This window comes from Cebidichthys violaceus, unplaced genomic scaffold, assembly GCF_023349555.1.
Source record: "Cebidichthys violaceus isolate CVI_PGR_0920_01 unplaced genomic scaffold, fCebVio1.0.p SCAF_12, whole genome shotgun sequence".
Taxonomy (NCBI): domain Eukaryota; kingdom Metazoa; phylum Chordata; class Actinopteri; order Perciformes; family Stichaeidae; genus Cebidichthys; species Cebidichthys violaceus.
Genome location: NW_027176285.1, coordinates 15,545,027 through 15,560,417, shown reverse-complemented (window position 1 = coordinate 15,560,417; position 15,391 = coordinate 15,545,027). Strand labels below are relative to the sequence as shown.

At 43.7% G+C, this 15,391-nt stretch overlaps 1 protein-coding gene across 1 annotated transcript; it reads right to left on the bottom strand.

Annotated features, from left to right (window-relative positions):
- Positions 1-3,905: 3,905 nt before the first annotated feature.
- On the bottom strand, positions 3,906-15,179 carry nup188 (nucleoporin 188). Its single transcript, XM_068706688.1, has 43 exons — positions 15,153-15,179; positions 14,296-14,350; positions 14,087-14,160; positions 13,916-14,000; positions 13,747-13,827; positions 13,516-13,560; positions 13,342-13,434; positions 13,107-13,226; positions 12,803-13,014; positions 12,551-12,665; positions 12,117-12,317; positions 11,914-11,994; positions 11,731-11,823; positions 11,522-11,641; positions 11,310-11,436; positions 11,021-11,179; positions 10,803-10,929; positions 10,623-10,710; positions 10,456-10,532; positions 10,241-10,355; positions 10,034-10,154; positions 9,873-9,939; positions 9,588-9,713; positions 9,253-9,493; positions 8,958-9,164; positions 8,698-8,867; positions 8,534-8,603; positions 8,383-8,450; positions 8,101-8,296; positions 7,784-7,861; positions 7,576-7,661; positions 7,333-7,478; positions 7,061-7,239; positions 6,712-6,912; positions 6,398-6,490; positions 6,161-6,313; positions 5,939-6,076; positions 5,772-5,846; positions 5,438-5,653; positions 5,197-5,328; positions 5,039-5,112; positions 4,833-4,962; positions 3,906-4,710 (listed from the first exon to the last, which is right to left on the bottom strand). Exons 1-43 carry the CDS (start codon positions 15,176-15,178, stop codon positions 4,531-4,533), a joined length of 5,241 nt encoding a protein of 1,746 aa, XP_068562789.1. The 5' UTR covers position 15,179; the 3' UTR covers positions 3,906-4,530.
- Positions 15,180-15,391: the final 212 nt, after the last annotated feature.

The following is a 15,391-nucleotide window of genomic DNA, read 5'->3' as shown; positions in this document are numbered from 1 at the left end:
CAGTCATAGTATAGCCTGTCAAAAAAAATTAAAAACGGTCATAGTATAGCATGTCCAAAAAAGTGAAAAACAGTCATAGTATAGCATGTCGAAAAAAGTCAAAAAACAGTCATAGTATATTATGTCTAAAGCAGTCATAGTATAGCCTGTCGAAAAAAGTGAAAAACGGTCATAGTATAGCATGTCGAAAAAAGTGAAAAACGGTCATAGTATAGCATGTCTAAAAAAGTCAAAAAACAGTCATAGTATATTATGTCGAAAAAAGTCATAGTATTGCCTGTCGAAAGCAGTCATAGTGTAGCCTGTCGAAAAAAGTGAAAAACGGTCATAGTATAGCATGTCAAAAAAAGTGAAAAACGGTCATAGTATAGCATGTCTAAAAAAGTCAAAAAACAGTCATAGTATATTATGTCTAAAGCAGTCATAGTATAGCCTGTCGAAAAAAGTGAAAAACGGTCATAGTATAGCATGTCGAAAAAAGTCAAAAACAGTCATAGTATATTATGTCAAAAAAAGTCATAGTATAGCCTGTCGAAAGCAGTCATAGTATAGCCTGTCGAAAAAGTGAAAAACGGTCATTGTATAGCATGTCAAAAAAAGTCAAAAAACAGTCATAGTATATTATGTCGAAAAAAGTCATAGTATAGCCTGTCGAAAGCAGTCATAGTATAGCCTGTCGAAAAAGTGAAAAACGGTCATTGTATAGCATGTCAAAAAAAGTCAAAAAACAGTCATAGTATAGCATGTCGAAAAAAGTCAAAAAACAGTCATAGTATATTATGTCGAAAAAAGTCATAGTATAGCCTGTCGAAAGCAGTCATAGTATAGCCTGTCGAAAAAGTGAAAAACGGTCATTGTATAGCATGTCGAAAAAAGTGAAAAACGGTCATAATATAGCATGTCGAAAAAAGTGAAAAACAGTCATAGTATAGCATGTCGAAAAAAGTCAAAAACAGTCATAGTATATTATGTCGAAAAAAGTCATAATATTGCCTGTCGAAAGCAGTCAAAGTATAGCCTGTCGAAAAAAGTGAAAAACCTTCATAGTATAGCATGTTGAAAAATGTGAAAAACGGTCATAGTATAGCATGTCGAAAATAGTCAATTAAAAGTCATAGTATTGCCTGTCGAAAGCAGTCATAGTATAGCCTGTCGAAAAAAGTGAAAAACGGTCATAGTATAGCATGTCGAAAAAAGTGAAAAACAGTCATAGTATAGCATGTCGAAAAAAGTCAAAAAACAGTCATAGTATATTATGTCGAAAAAAGTCTTAGTATTGCCTGTCGAAAGCAGTCATAGTATAGTCTGTCGAAAAAAGTGAAAAACGGTCATAGTATAGCATGTCGAAAAAAGTGAAAAACGGTCTTAGTATAGCATGTCGAAAAAAGTCAAAAAACAGTCATAGTATATTATGTTGAAAAAAGTCATAATATAGCCTGTTGAAAGCAGTCATAGTATAGCCTGTCAAAAAAAGTGAAAAACGGTCATAGTATAACATATCAAAAAATGTGAAAAACGGTCATAGTATAGCCTGTCGAAAAAAGTGAAAAACAGTCATAGTATAGCCTGTCAAAAAAAGTGAAAAACGGTCATAGTATATTATGTCGAAAAAAGTCATAGTATTGCCTTTCGAAAGCAGTCATAGTATAGCCTGTCGAAAAAAGTGAAAAACGGTCATAGTATAGCCTGTCGAAAAAAGTGAAAAACAGTCATAGTATAGCCAGTCGTAAAAAAGTGAAAAACGGTCATTGTATAGCATGTCGAAAAAAGTGAAAAACCTTCATAGTATAGCATGTCGAAAAAAGTCAAAAAACAGTCATAGTATATTATGTCGAAAAAAGTCATAGTATTGCCTTTCGAAAGCAGTCATAGTATAGCCTGTCGAAAAAAGTGAAAAACGGTCATAGTATAGCCTGTCGAAAAAAGTGAAAAACAGTCATAGTATAGCATGTCGAAAAAAGTGAAAAACAGTCATAGTATAGCATGTCGAAAAAAGTCAAAAAACAGTCATAGTATATTATGTCGAAAAAAGTCATAGTATTGCCTGTCGAAAGCAGTCATAGTATAGCCTGTCGAAAAAGTGAAAAACGGTCATAGTATAGCATGTCGAAAATAGTGAAAAACGGTCATAGTATAGCATGTCGAAAAAAGTAAAAAAAACTGTCATAGTATATTATGTCGAAAAAAGTCATAGTATAGCCTGTCGAAAGCAGTCATAGTATAGCCTGTCGAAAAAGTGAAAAACGGTCATTGTATAGCATGTCGAAAAAAGTGAAAAACGGTCATAATATAGCATGTCGAAAAAAGTGAAAAACAGTCATAGTATAGCATGTCGAAAAAAGTCAAAAACAGTCATAGTATATTATGTCGAAAAAAGTCATAATATTGCCTGTCGAAAGCAGTCAAAGTATAGCCTGTCGAAAAAAGTGAAAAACCTTCATAGTATAGCATGTTGAAAAATGTGAAAAACGGTCATAGTATAGCATGTCGAAAATAGTCAATTAAAAGTCATAGTATTGCCTGTCGAAAGCAGTCATAGTATAGCCTGTCGAAAAAAGTGAAAAACGGTCATAGTATAGCATGTCGAAAAAAGTGAAAAACAGTCATAGTATAGCATGTCGAAAAAAGTCAAAAAACAGTCATAGTATATTATGTCGAAAAAAGTCTTAGTATTGCCTGTCGAAAGCAGTCATAGTATAGTCTGTCGAAAAAAGTGAAAAACGGTCATAGTATAGCATGTCGGAAAAAGTGAAAAACGGTCTTAGTATAGCATGTCGAAAAAAGTCAAAAAACAGTCATAGTATATTATGTTGAAAAAAGTCATAATATAGCCTGTTGAAAGCAGTCATAGTATAGCCTGTCAAAAAAAGTGAAAAACGGTCATAGTATAACATATCAAAAAATGTGAAAAACGGTCATAGTATAGCCTGTCGAAAAAAGTGAAAAACAGTCATAGTATAGCCAGTCAAAAAAAGTGAAAAACGGTCATTGTATAGCATGTCGAAAAAAGTGAAAAACGGTCATAGTATAGCATGTCGAAAAAAGTGAAAAACAGTCATAATATAGCATGTCGAAAAAAGTCAAAAAACAGTCATAGTATATTATGTCGAAAAAGTCATAGTATTGCCTGTCGAAAGCAGTCATAGTATAGCCTGTCCAAAAAAGTGAAAAACAGTCATAGTATAGCATGTCAAAAAAAGTCAAAAAACAGTCATAGTATATTATGTCTAAAGCAGTCATAGTATAGCCTGTCGAAAAAAGTGAAAAACGGTCATAGTATATTATGTAGAAAAAAGTCATAGTATAGCCTGTCGAAAAAAGTGAAAAACGGTCATAGTATATTATGTAGAAAAAAGTCATAGTATAGCCTGTCGAAAAAAGTGAAAAACAGTCATAGTATAGCATGTCGAAAAAAGTGAAAAACGGTCATGCTATACTATGACTGTCTTTTGACATGGTATTATATGACTTTTATGATAGTCATATTATATGTCAAAAAAAGTCAGTTTTGCATGTGGAAAAAAGTCAGTATGTTGAAAGGTGAAAAAAAGTAATTGTATAGTACGTTGAAAAAAGTTTATGAATAACATTTCTAGTACATGTAGGAAAATGTCACTAACTATTCAGCAGACAACCATTCCTCCTCGTTCTGTTTTTATGTTAAGTCAACTTCCTCTTGGCTCTGGCTTCATATTAGACAGATGTGAGAGTTATTACTTTAGGTTCTGAAGTTGAATACGTTTTGTTTTTTTTAAAAGGAAACACTTCAGTAAAAACTAATTCCTTCATTTTAAAATATGTTTTCTTTCTTTTATTGGTTTATGTATTGGACGGTTCAGGACTATTTAGTGTTCAGTGAATTATGAGCTGCAAAGAAAAACAGAAATCATGAAACCCAATTGCGGTACAAAAGTCCCTTTATTAGCATATACATTTGTTTTTAAGTACAAATCTTGGTTGCCGCTTCAAACTGTATACATAGATAAGCACAAATAAGAAAGTTCAGAACAAGATTTAGTGAAAATGAAGAGAATTAGAAAAGGTATAATGGAGCTTTACAGAACGAGCTTTTCTACTACATAAAGTCATTCTATATGAAGGTCTAGTTCAGTTTAAGGAGCACTTGAAACATGTCTGGTCATTATGTATCATCAAAGTGACCTATAAAACTAGGCCTCGGAAAGACAAAACCAGTCAGTGACTGATGTTTAGTAGCACCAAGATCTCCACAAACTCAGAGCTCTCCATAACACGCGTTTGTTTTTGTTTTTTTACAATCTTCTCATTGGCCTGTTAAAGTAAACACTTTGGTTGTGGTCATGTCAAATTCAGTTACAACAGCAGTTTTGACAAGATGAAATGTTCTGCAAATTATGGTTCCAATCAACATTAAACACGCTCACTCTCAGCCACACATTTGTGCTAATTCAACTACTGCAATAACTGTTCATAAAAATGTTTTTTTTCCTGATGGCCCTACTGGAGGTACATCAACAACGTTAGGGGGGAATCCTCGTCTGTGAGATGCGTCTATCTCTGCACGAGTCTCACGAAGGCCTGAACAAGCTGGATCAACGGCTCCTGGCCCTCGTGGCTGGCCTTGGAGCCCGGTGTGGGTGGCTTGGATTGGGTGGAAGGGAGTATGCCGCTGGCTGGAGACGATGGAGAGCCTCTGCGGAAGTGGCGGGAAAGGCTCGAGAGGAGAGTGCTCTGGTGGTGGAAAAGAAAAAGTGTTATTCATTATGTTTTTGTAAAGGATAAGGCGGGGGGGTTATTGTGTTTTCCTCTAATCGTCGACAAATCAAATGAAAAGACCTAAACTGAAGTCTCACCAGTTCAGAGCTGAGCTCCTGTTTGAGTCTTTGTTTGTCTCGAGGTAGGACGGAGGGATCTTTGAGACATCGAACAGCCTGAGAGATCAGCACGTAGAAACAGTTTTCCATGGTGAACATCAGCAAGGACCTGAAGAGAGGAAAAAGTTAGTGTCTGCAGCAAAACAAAGACGTGAAATGAATAGTTGGAAATAAACTTGACTCACTTCAGAGCTTGGATCTCCTCTGATGAGGCCAGTGAGGCTATGCTCAGTGAAACTGGCTCTTTCTTCTTCTCCATCTATGAACAAAAAAGCAAAACAAAAACAATCAGGGCTCTGCTGTAGGGCGACTGTAAATGACTACGTTGACATTGAACACCCACCTCGCTCAACATGCTCAGGGCCACGTTGATGGCGGCCAGCAGGGTCCCGAACGAAGGAGCCACGTCGGGGTCAAACGCCGGAGTCGTGAAGCTGAGCACGAACAGGGTTCGGTACTCTGCCAGGTCCATACTCTGACACACAGACGGGGACACAAATCAGCATCTCATCGTCTTTTATGCAAAGATATGAACACAGAAACGGGTAAGATTTCCATCAGTGTCGCAGAAAAGGGAGGCTGACCTGGTCCAGGAGTATCTGGCAGCAGTCTGGAGTGAAGTGCTGCAGAGTTGCCAGGGTTTTGCTGAGGATCTTCAGAAGACTGCACTGCACCGCCAACAAGGCCTTCTGCTCAGCTTCCTCTCTCTCGCCTCCGCCTGCTGCTTCTTTAGACGGGGTCTGGGGGCCTCGCTGCGTCCTGGCAAGAGGAACGGCAGGCAACGCGTCGCCATTTTTGGCCTAAAAGAAAAAAGAAATCCAAAGCAAACATAAAGCGTGGATAAATAACGGTATATAACTATAATGATGCTGCAGTGCTCGTCACTATGAAATCATATCAAAAGGTCTGGTGTCTGACCTGGAGGTAGTGATGCAGCATCTTCTTGCTGTGGAGCAGATACGTACAGGTCTGGCACAGGTAACACAGGTTCACCTGCAGGGAGGACACAGAGAGACACACTGACCAACCGAACACCGACGTGTTGCTGCGAGGGCGGCGGCAGGGCGGCGTCGTCTCTGCTTTACCTGTACATCTCTGAGCAGTTTGGGCAGGTGGAACTGCCACTCCTTACAGAAGCTCGAGAGCTGCAGCAGGAAACCAACGGTGTGATCCGCCTCGTCCAAACACGCCAGGCTCTGCACCGTCCGCACCGCGTTCAGACACTGAGCGGGAGAGACCGGGTCAACGCGGAGCATTGTCTTATTGCATCAACGTATGCGATAAGACGACTTTCACTACGGTTGTACCTGTAGTATGCGTTCTTGATGCACTCCGACAAAGTCCAGGGCGTCGTTGACGAAGTTGTAGCGCAGCGTCTTGAGCAGACTCTCCATTAAAGACATGCAGAGGCGGTACACACCCGGCCAGCAGGCAGAGTCCTGGGACTTCCGGGAGAAACTCTGCTCAGAGACACGGACACATTATACGATGTTAATGCTGTGATAAGCAAGGCAAAGAAACGTATATAATAGCATGTTTATTACCTGTGATGCTCCGTTTGAAGTCACCTCGTAGACACTCAGCAGAGGGAGGCAGATCGTCTGGATGACTCCAGCTCCGGCGACAGCAGCTGCCCCCTGGTGGACAAACGAAGACACACCTTCAACATTCCACATCTTAAAACTATATATTTGAGACCCATGATTAAAGATTTATTTCTTCAGACGGAACAAACGGGTTGAGCTGAGAAACCAGAAAGAGGGTCGGGAAGTGGAGTCGATGTTTTCGGTCTTTTCACAGCATTTATTGGCGAGAAGAAGAATACTAGAACGACGTCAGCCTGGTCCTTTAAGTTTACCTGAGGAGTGCGGGCCAGGGTGAGCAGCAGGTGAAGCGCGGCCTCAGTGAAGTAGAGGTTGTGTTTGGATCGCAGGCTGAGCTCAACGGCGCTGAGCACCGAGGGGAGGACCGGAATCTTCCTCATCACCGAGACCCAATGCTCACCGTCCTCATCGCTGCGGCACAGCTCCTTCGCTAAGTGCAGAGCTAGCACACACACCTGATAAAGAAAGAAGAGATATTGTGCCTCACAGTTAATCATCTGTTGAATCATTGAATACGAGACTCCTCTGGAAGGAGGGACATGGAACCAAAGCAGGTGTTTCCAGTGTGAAAAACCTTCGTCCATCACTCCCGCCTCCGCTCACCCCGTCTCTCTGGTCCTTCTGTGGGCCACGAAAAGAGTCCGTCTCCATACTGTCCTCGTCCTCCACCGTGTCCCCCATCTGGCTCATGTGACGAGTGTTGTCGATGAGCGACAGGGCCTCGTCCTTCACCGTCTCGCACACAGACAGCAGCAGCTGGGGCAGCTGGGAAATTTCTCCACCTGGATGACAAAATAAATCAAGTCAACAGAAATATTGGGACTGCGTACCACTGACACATTCACTTTAAAACAGAAGACACACACAACTCTTACCGTTAAGTCCCTGAATCTGCAGCACAGAAATGAGTGCAGAGAAGATTTTGGCTTTGGTTCTCTCCATCATCTGCTGGTCAGCTTGCAGGACACTCTCCAGGATCAGGGAGAGGGGGGACAGGATGTCAGGAGCTGTTGCTACCACACTGCAGACGCCAAGACGGCAAAACAGAGGTCATCAGAGATCAAACAGTTCGGATACGAGGGTGCATTTAAGGAAAACCTCTCTGCACGAACACACACCTCCTCCACTGCTTGAGGAGGATGAGCAGCAGAGTGGCCATCATGGATCCAAGACGAAGACAAGACACAGACATGGGCGTCGTCAGCTGGAAGAGACACAAAGAGTTGGCAATTAAAACAAAAGTGAGGAGAAATACAAAAGAAGTCAAAATGAGAAATGAAAAGAAACAAAGTATAGGTTAAAATATGTTCTGCTCTGATGACTTACAGCAGCTTTGGCTCCATCCAGGACATCCATGAACAGCTTCAGTTTGGTGGAGTCCTCCGTTAGCTGCATCACGTCGGACTGAAAACACAAAACGTAACCAATGAGCACTGCATCACATTTACATGAGGCCCATCTGCAGATGAGGGTTAAGAGCAAAAAAAAAAATAACAGACTGATTTCTCAGGCCATCATCCAAATATGGATAAATAAAGCACGAGTAATAGTAAAGTAATGATTAGATCTCACATCTTTCCATCAAATATGAGATTCAATTCGTACAAAAACAGAGACTGAAGTGTTTGTGTTATCTCACATACGTGGGTTGTGGAAAGAATTAGCAGCATCCGCCAGGCAGAGATCAACATCTGGGTCTCAGGGAAGGAGCAGATGCCTTCCTCCTCCATCTCCGCTACGTGGCACACCAGAGACTTGACATACTGGGACCAGTACTCATATCGTCGCGCATTGGAAAACTTCTGAAGCCCGTCCTTCAGGGACTGCCCCAAGGAGCCGCTGTCGACAACACAGACACAATGGAACGTCAGTTGCGGGAGACGCGAGCTGAACGAACGTGATAGATAAGGGAACGCAGAACTTACCTGACAACGTAGTAGATCTCGAGGCCGATGATTTTCATGACAAAAGCACACGTCTCCAGAACACAAGGCTGAAAGTCAAATACAATTCTTAGATCGACATTCATCGTACTCATGCATCATGATTACAGCAGTGCAGAAAAGAGTGAAATACCTCTGTGGTGTCTGAAGGTGGAGTGAGGGTTCCAAAGAGAGGCGTTGTCAAATTTTCCCAAAACCTTTCTCTGTGTAAAAACAAACACACCCAGAGATTTATTCATCAAACTCCATTACTCAGCGTTGCACATATCTTTGTAGGTCAAAGTCATGTTGTCTCACTTGGTGCGTAGGACAGAGATGGCGCTGTCTCTGCGATCCTGCCAGAGGGCCAGCAGGAAGGCCAGAGCGGCTCGGTGGAGCAGCGGGGGACACCAGTATTTCCCCTGCTGTTTGGAGTCGATCAGCTCCAGCACCACATGAAGACAGCTCCACTCCCCGAGCAGGAACTCCTACAGAAACAAGACGAGAGTTTGAGTCCAGATGCAGCCCTGCAAAAAAGTTAAAAAAAACAACGAACACATCGTCTCTGCAGTTCTCACCTTCGACCCCTCCTTCCCATCTTTTACTTCCAGGTTGAGGAAAAGCTCGATGAGGCCGGGCTGGGTTTCCACAGCCACGGTGAGGAACTCCAGGATCATGACTTTGATCCTCATGTCTTCCGTCTTGCTCTGCAGCCGAGTGAGAAACGCGTCCCTGATGGGCGCCGCATCGCTGCCGAGGCAAGCGTAGACGGACATAGGAGCCACCTGCAGGCAAAAACATGTCGAGCGTTCGGAATATTTACCGTTGTTCAAAGTCACGTTCGACAGATACGTATAGGTCGGAAGTCGTTACCGTGGCGAGCCGTTTGAGCAGCTGGATCGCCAGGCGAGGCAGCGCCGGGTCGTGTTTGTGGTAAATGTACTTGGCCAAGACGACGATGAGATTGTTGCCATGGCCGCCGTGTTGCGTCAGGGCCTGCTCCAGAGGGGACACGACGTCCGACGGCGGCTTCAGACGGATGACGTTGTTGGTGACGGAGAAAGCCAGCTTCACCGTCTGGATCAGGATCTGACCGGGACCCTCGGAGCCACAGCTGGACGGCGTCAAAGAGAAGCAAAAAGATATACAACTAGTGAATTTTTAAACAGAACGAGTCTGTCAATATAAAGATGGCGATGTCTGTTCACCTGCTGGGCTGTGCAGCCAGGACCACATCTATGGTGTCCACTCCAACTCCCATGATGTTGACGACTGCCTGTCCAGCCTCAGTGTTTGCCAGGCTGTAGATGCACAGAGACTGCAGGGTGGGGGTGCTGCAGCAGAAGAAAGAGAGAAAGAGAGAAAGAAAGGAATTAGTCAACAACTTCACAAATAAATCACAAGGGCGAATGAAAAGGACTACGTATGATTCTGTAAACGTTCTGACTTCACAGAATCATGTGCCGGTAGCAGACTAAAGACCTCCTCCTTACCTGCCCTGGTCCTCTCCCTCTGGACTCAGGTTGAGAATGGCATGGATCAGCTCCAAAATAAGACAGCCTGCAGCGACACAGAGCAGCCGGAGTTTTTAAAACTTTCATGTTACAGTCCGGAGGACAGAAACTTGCCACGGCTGTCGACGTGTTGCCTTTACCTATCCTCTCCCTGACTCCGTAGGTGTTGTAACGCCACTTGTGATAAGTGGGCAGCATCTCCTTCAGCACCAGCAGCACACAGGGGATCAGGCCTTTGTTCTGAGTGCTGCCAAGCTGACCCTGAAAGAAGAGAGGATTTTTATTTATTTAAAATTGCAACGTCAAGAAAACAGTTCAGTGCATCTCTTTAGGTGAAACACTGTTACCTTGACCAAGGTTGTAAGGAGACGAAGGAAGGCGATGGTCACAGCATACTCCCCCCGGGGCTGCTCAATCTGGACCAGCAGGGTTCCATAGTTACCTGCCTTCATCCCTTCAGCACTAGAAAAAACAAAAACGGGTTTGTTCAATATTCTTTACGTCCCCCAAAACATAAAAGTCTGATTTTAATTTGCCGGGTAAATCAGGAAGCACTCGGTACCTTAAACACTGAGGCATGCTGGTCAAGGGGTTGGAGGCAAAGGGGAGGAAACCTGTGTGGTGCAGACTGGACCACACCTGAAGAGAAGACAACAGAACAGAAGCTTCAGTGACTTTAAACCCTTAATATTACCTGCGGCTCACACTGGAAGCACCCAGCATACATGCCTTCCCAGGCATCCTAGCAGCCAGGACAGAGAGGCAGTTCACGCAGGAGGCGATCACGTCCACCGGAGGGTTGATGACCGACGTCAACCTGACAGACGCACAAACGACGACACGACTTAAGTACAAAACAACAAATGGCACTCTAAGAGTTTGATGAGCGTCTCCGTAAAGCGAGCGTACCTCTGCAGCAACATGTAGATGCGTGAAGTGAGAGGCAGCAGACAGTCCGACACGGTCCAGTCCGTGCTTATGATCTTATGGACGAGATCCAGGATGGGCTTCACGCGCGCACAGTGAGCTATAACGTCTGGCACGAGAAACAAAAAAAAGATAAATGACACGTTCATCTGTCGGCAATAACAAAAACATTGAACTGTGAAATCTGAACAGCTGCGTACCTGCAGTTGATACAACATGGAGCAGCATCTCCACCTCGCAGGTGAAGAGAGTCCAGGAGCTGTACGAGTGTTCCCAGCGCACCACGTAGCCTTGTTCGCCTCCGATCATCACCTGGCCCAGCACTCCTTGTGGCATCCAGAGGTTAGTCTGCCCCGAGCCTGAAGGATGGGATGAAACGTTACAGTGGAGGTACGTCACGTAACAGAGGTATCACATCTTAAATCTCATTTAATTAGGTAAAACACAAATATGCATTCACTAAATGTTGTGTCTGTATTCAAAACATACCGAGCGGGTAGAGGAGTTTCGGCGTTTGTCTCTTCCACAGCGTCTCGTCATCCTTGGAGATGATATCATTGGGCTTATGTTTGTAAACTTGCGTGTAGAAGGACATCTTATCCAAAAAGTTGTAAACCTGTAAAAAAAACAACAACAACATTGTTAAACCATTTACATGGGGATGAGTGTGTAAATGTGTGAGTATAATATGTGAAATCTACCTTTGTAACAGTCGACTTGTTTGACAGAAGCGCAGTTAGAAGCTGCAGCAGTGGTCCGATCTTATGGGGAAACATCCCGACTGCGCTGTCCAGGATCATTCCCAATCCCATGTTTGGTTTCTGGGTTCAGAATTTGACAAACAGGACAGATTGTCAACAATTTTGGGGATTTCATCCAATCGTATCCCTAAAGAGCTCTTCTTTCTCACCATTTCCCAAAAGACTTCAGCCAGACTGGGAGCAGAGAGGACCTCACAGGCAGCGTCGATCAGGTGGGAGCACTGCGTCGCCACACCATCAGTCTGTCACATGCATTACATGAAGGCCAGTTACAAATGAGAGCGCGAGCGAGAACTTTTAACGTATTCAAACTGTTAGATCTGGATGTGTACCTGCAGGCTTTCCTCTTCAAAAGACGTGATCACAAATGAGAGAAGACCATAGATGCACATCTTTGCTGTGCTCGCTGTGCACTGGAGAGAAAAAACAAAATCATTAAAGAGAGACTGTTGTCCTTTAACTTGAAGTTATAGATTTTGTTTCCCCTCCTTCTAAAGAACTAGTTCTGACAAAGTGTGTATTCATGTCCTCTTACATTATTCCCTGAGACTCCGAGGCCCTTCAGCATGGTTGAAATGTACTTGAAAACCCCCAGCTGCAGGGCGGTGTTGCCTATCCTCCGGATCACGGGGCTGGACTCGTCTGGTCTCAGAGTGTGTCTCAGCAGGACCCAGGCCAGCAGCACCGGGCCGTGATGAGGGATGTCGCCAAATGTCAACAGCAGCTGATCCATCTCCTGGAAGAAACGAGAGGAAACATGGAGGTTTACGTGTCTTGTGTGGTGTGTTCTACGGGCCTGAATCGGTTCTCACACACACACACACACACACACACACACACACACACACACACACACACACACACACACACACACACACACACACACACACACACACACACACACACACACACACACACACACACACACACACGGTTACTTTACAGAACATTTATGTTGTGGGGTCAAACCTTGAAGACGTCAGGAGCGTTGGAGAACTGATGCTGCTCCGTACAGTCTTCCAGAGCACACTTGTGCAGGAAGTCTATGTCCATTCCCTCAACCAGGATGAGAGAGCTCAAATACCTGCAGGCCACAGAAACATACAAGACATTAAACACCACACAAGGAACTAAATATAAACCACACACACACACACACACACACACACACACACACACACACACACACACACACACACACACACTATGAGGAGCTCCTACCCAATGCGGTCAACCAGTGAGTCCATGCTCTTGTCTACTAGGTGTCTGTTGGTCTGCCGCAACCCGAAGCCTTCCTCTTTGAACATTTTGGTGAAGCTCAGCAGGTCGGACGGACTCATCTCAAAGTAGGCGTAGTACAGAAAGATGATCTCCAGCAGCAGCGACTGTTCCCTCAGACACTGCAGGAACCACAGCGACACCTGACGCTCCGTCTTTAAACCACATTTAAACAACAACGTCACCATCTGGGTGACACGTTACAATAGACAGTGCAGCATTGACCAGATATGAACCAAGTTATCACCATGAGGTTTCCGTGAGTTTCCCACGTCGGCGCTTCTGCTTTGAAGAGGTTTTCAAACTGCGACTGGTACCGGCTCACCAGGTCCTTCTCCAGCTTATTGACACAGTTGCTGTACTCCGCCTGGACATGAACAAACACAGCCAGTGTTGCTTTACAGAAGCAACGACAAATACACACATTTTTTTCCAGGGGAGAATTTTACGCAAATGCGACCTAAAAAGCGGCGGCCTCTCACCCTGTAGGGATGTCGCTCATCCTGAAAGTACGTCAGCAGGAGCAGGACACACCTGAGCAGACACATGCGCTCCTCGTAGTAATAGTCAGCGACCTGCGAGTACAAACACAGGGCGTATAACTGCCGTGCCGAGTCATGGGAAACTCCACAGCAGGTGGAAATCTCTGTACTGACCTTCAGTAGCAGCGCCTGGCTCTGTCGCTCATCCTTGAGAACAACCTGTAAGGAAGACTCTGTTAGCCCCCGTCTGAATGTCTTTCACAGTAATATATATATATATATATATATACAGTCTATAGGTAAATTTAAGTGCATTTGACAGGTAGGTTTTTTTGTGTCCCAAGATTTCAGACAAGACCCAAATTTCATCTCATACATAAAATCTTAAAAAGTGGGATCAGACACCTTCAGGGAATTGCGGGTTCCTCTGTAGTCCTCCTGTAGGTAACACTGTAACAGCTGCACACTCTGTTGTTCATCGAGAGCCTGGAACATTATTAAAGCATTGCATTGTGATCAAATCATCAGGAGATGCGCCACCAAATGAAGACAGTGAATCTGATATTTTTTTTACCAATAGTTTACTGATCCTGAGACCAAAATCCTTCAACGGTTGAGCAACATCTTTGTTCTCCTTCACTTTCCCAGCAGAGGACGAGCTGCAACAGATGATCCCGACAGTTAGCGTTTCTATTGTCGTGAATAGCAGCGGATTCGATGATGGGATGAAATAACTGCGACATACCTGGGTGGCTTATAGTAATTGAGTCCTTGATGCAGTCTGTCCCAGTGTCTGTCCAGCTCCGCCTCTATTTGAGCCTGGGCCCATCAAGCGTGTCACATCAAGAGGGAAAATCAGTCGTACATTCTAAATAACAATATGTTGTGAGTAGAGAAGAAATATACTCTATCTATCTATCTATCTATCTATCTATCTATCGCAAGTAGACATACCTGCTCTCGCAATGCAGATCTTCCCAGCAATATGGTCCATAGTTCTCGACTGCTCCTGAGGGAATAATGGGTATATTTTATCAAATACATACTTATTTCCATGTACTAGCTGAGAGACAGTACTCTTATACACTGATGCACAGCGTTGATGCAGTGTCTTTAAAACTAATGTCTATATATTGTTACAGATACATGCTGCGAAGCCCTTAATAAGCCTGTATTTGGTGCTGCTGTGCGTTTAATAACTCATAATATTGTGAAGCTCATGGATGCATTTTAAACACTCTTTAAAAATGACACCTTAAACACAACACGAGTTCATATGAACTGTCCAGTTTATCAACAGGTCGGAGGCTGGAGTAGTACATGTGGCGGCTCATGTGTCCATTTTTAAAAACTTTGTAAAAGCGAATGGAAATATGTCCCCGTGACAGTAATGTAAGCTAACGTACTTTGTCATTGTCCATGCTTAAACCTAGCTCTTCTCCTTAGTCACAACTAACCATTAGCCGGCGATTGGAACTAATTCAGAGGCACTTCAACTAGAAAAAAAAGCTCGCCTGGTCCAGTTAAAAACAAGCCGCTATAGTTTACGAGTCAACTTCACAGACATGTTGTCATGCTGCTGACACACCGCGCTGCTGAAAAGCCATTCAAACGTCCAACTGCTAGCCCTTGCTAAGCTAACTTAGCGTGGAGCTAACAACTCAAAAGACACCCTGAGAAACATAAATGTTACCATCAACAGGGCTTAATAAAGAGGTACGCTGTGTATACGTGTGTGCTCGCTGGTAAATACTTTTAGAAACTATTTAAACAACGTAGTCGTTAGCTAAAGTTTGTTGCCATCTGCCTACCTGACGCTCATCTCCGATTCCGCCATCTTCGTTCCTGTTCTGTGATTGGTTGATGGGCTGGGCCGTCATCACCAACGTAGGCAACTTCTTCTTCGCTGGTATTCTTATTGGTGCATTACTGCCTATAGTCGTGTGATTACTGCCACCTTGCGGAAACAAATTAAGCCCGCCGAGATCCAAACGCTTCACTTAATTCTCCCGTACGCACATTTTAAACAAAAATTAAAACACCTACATCT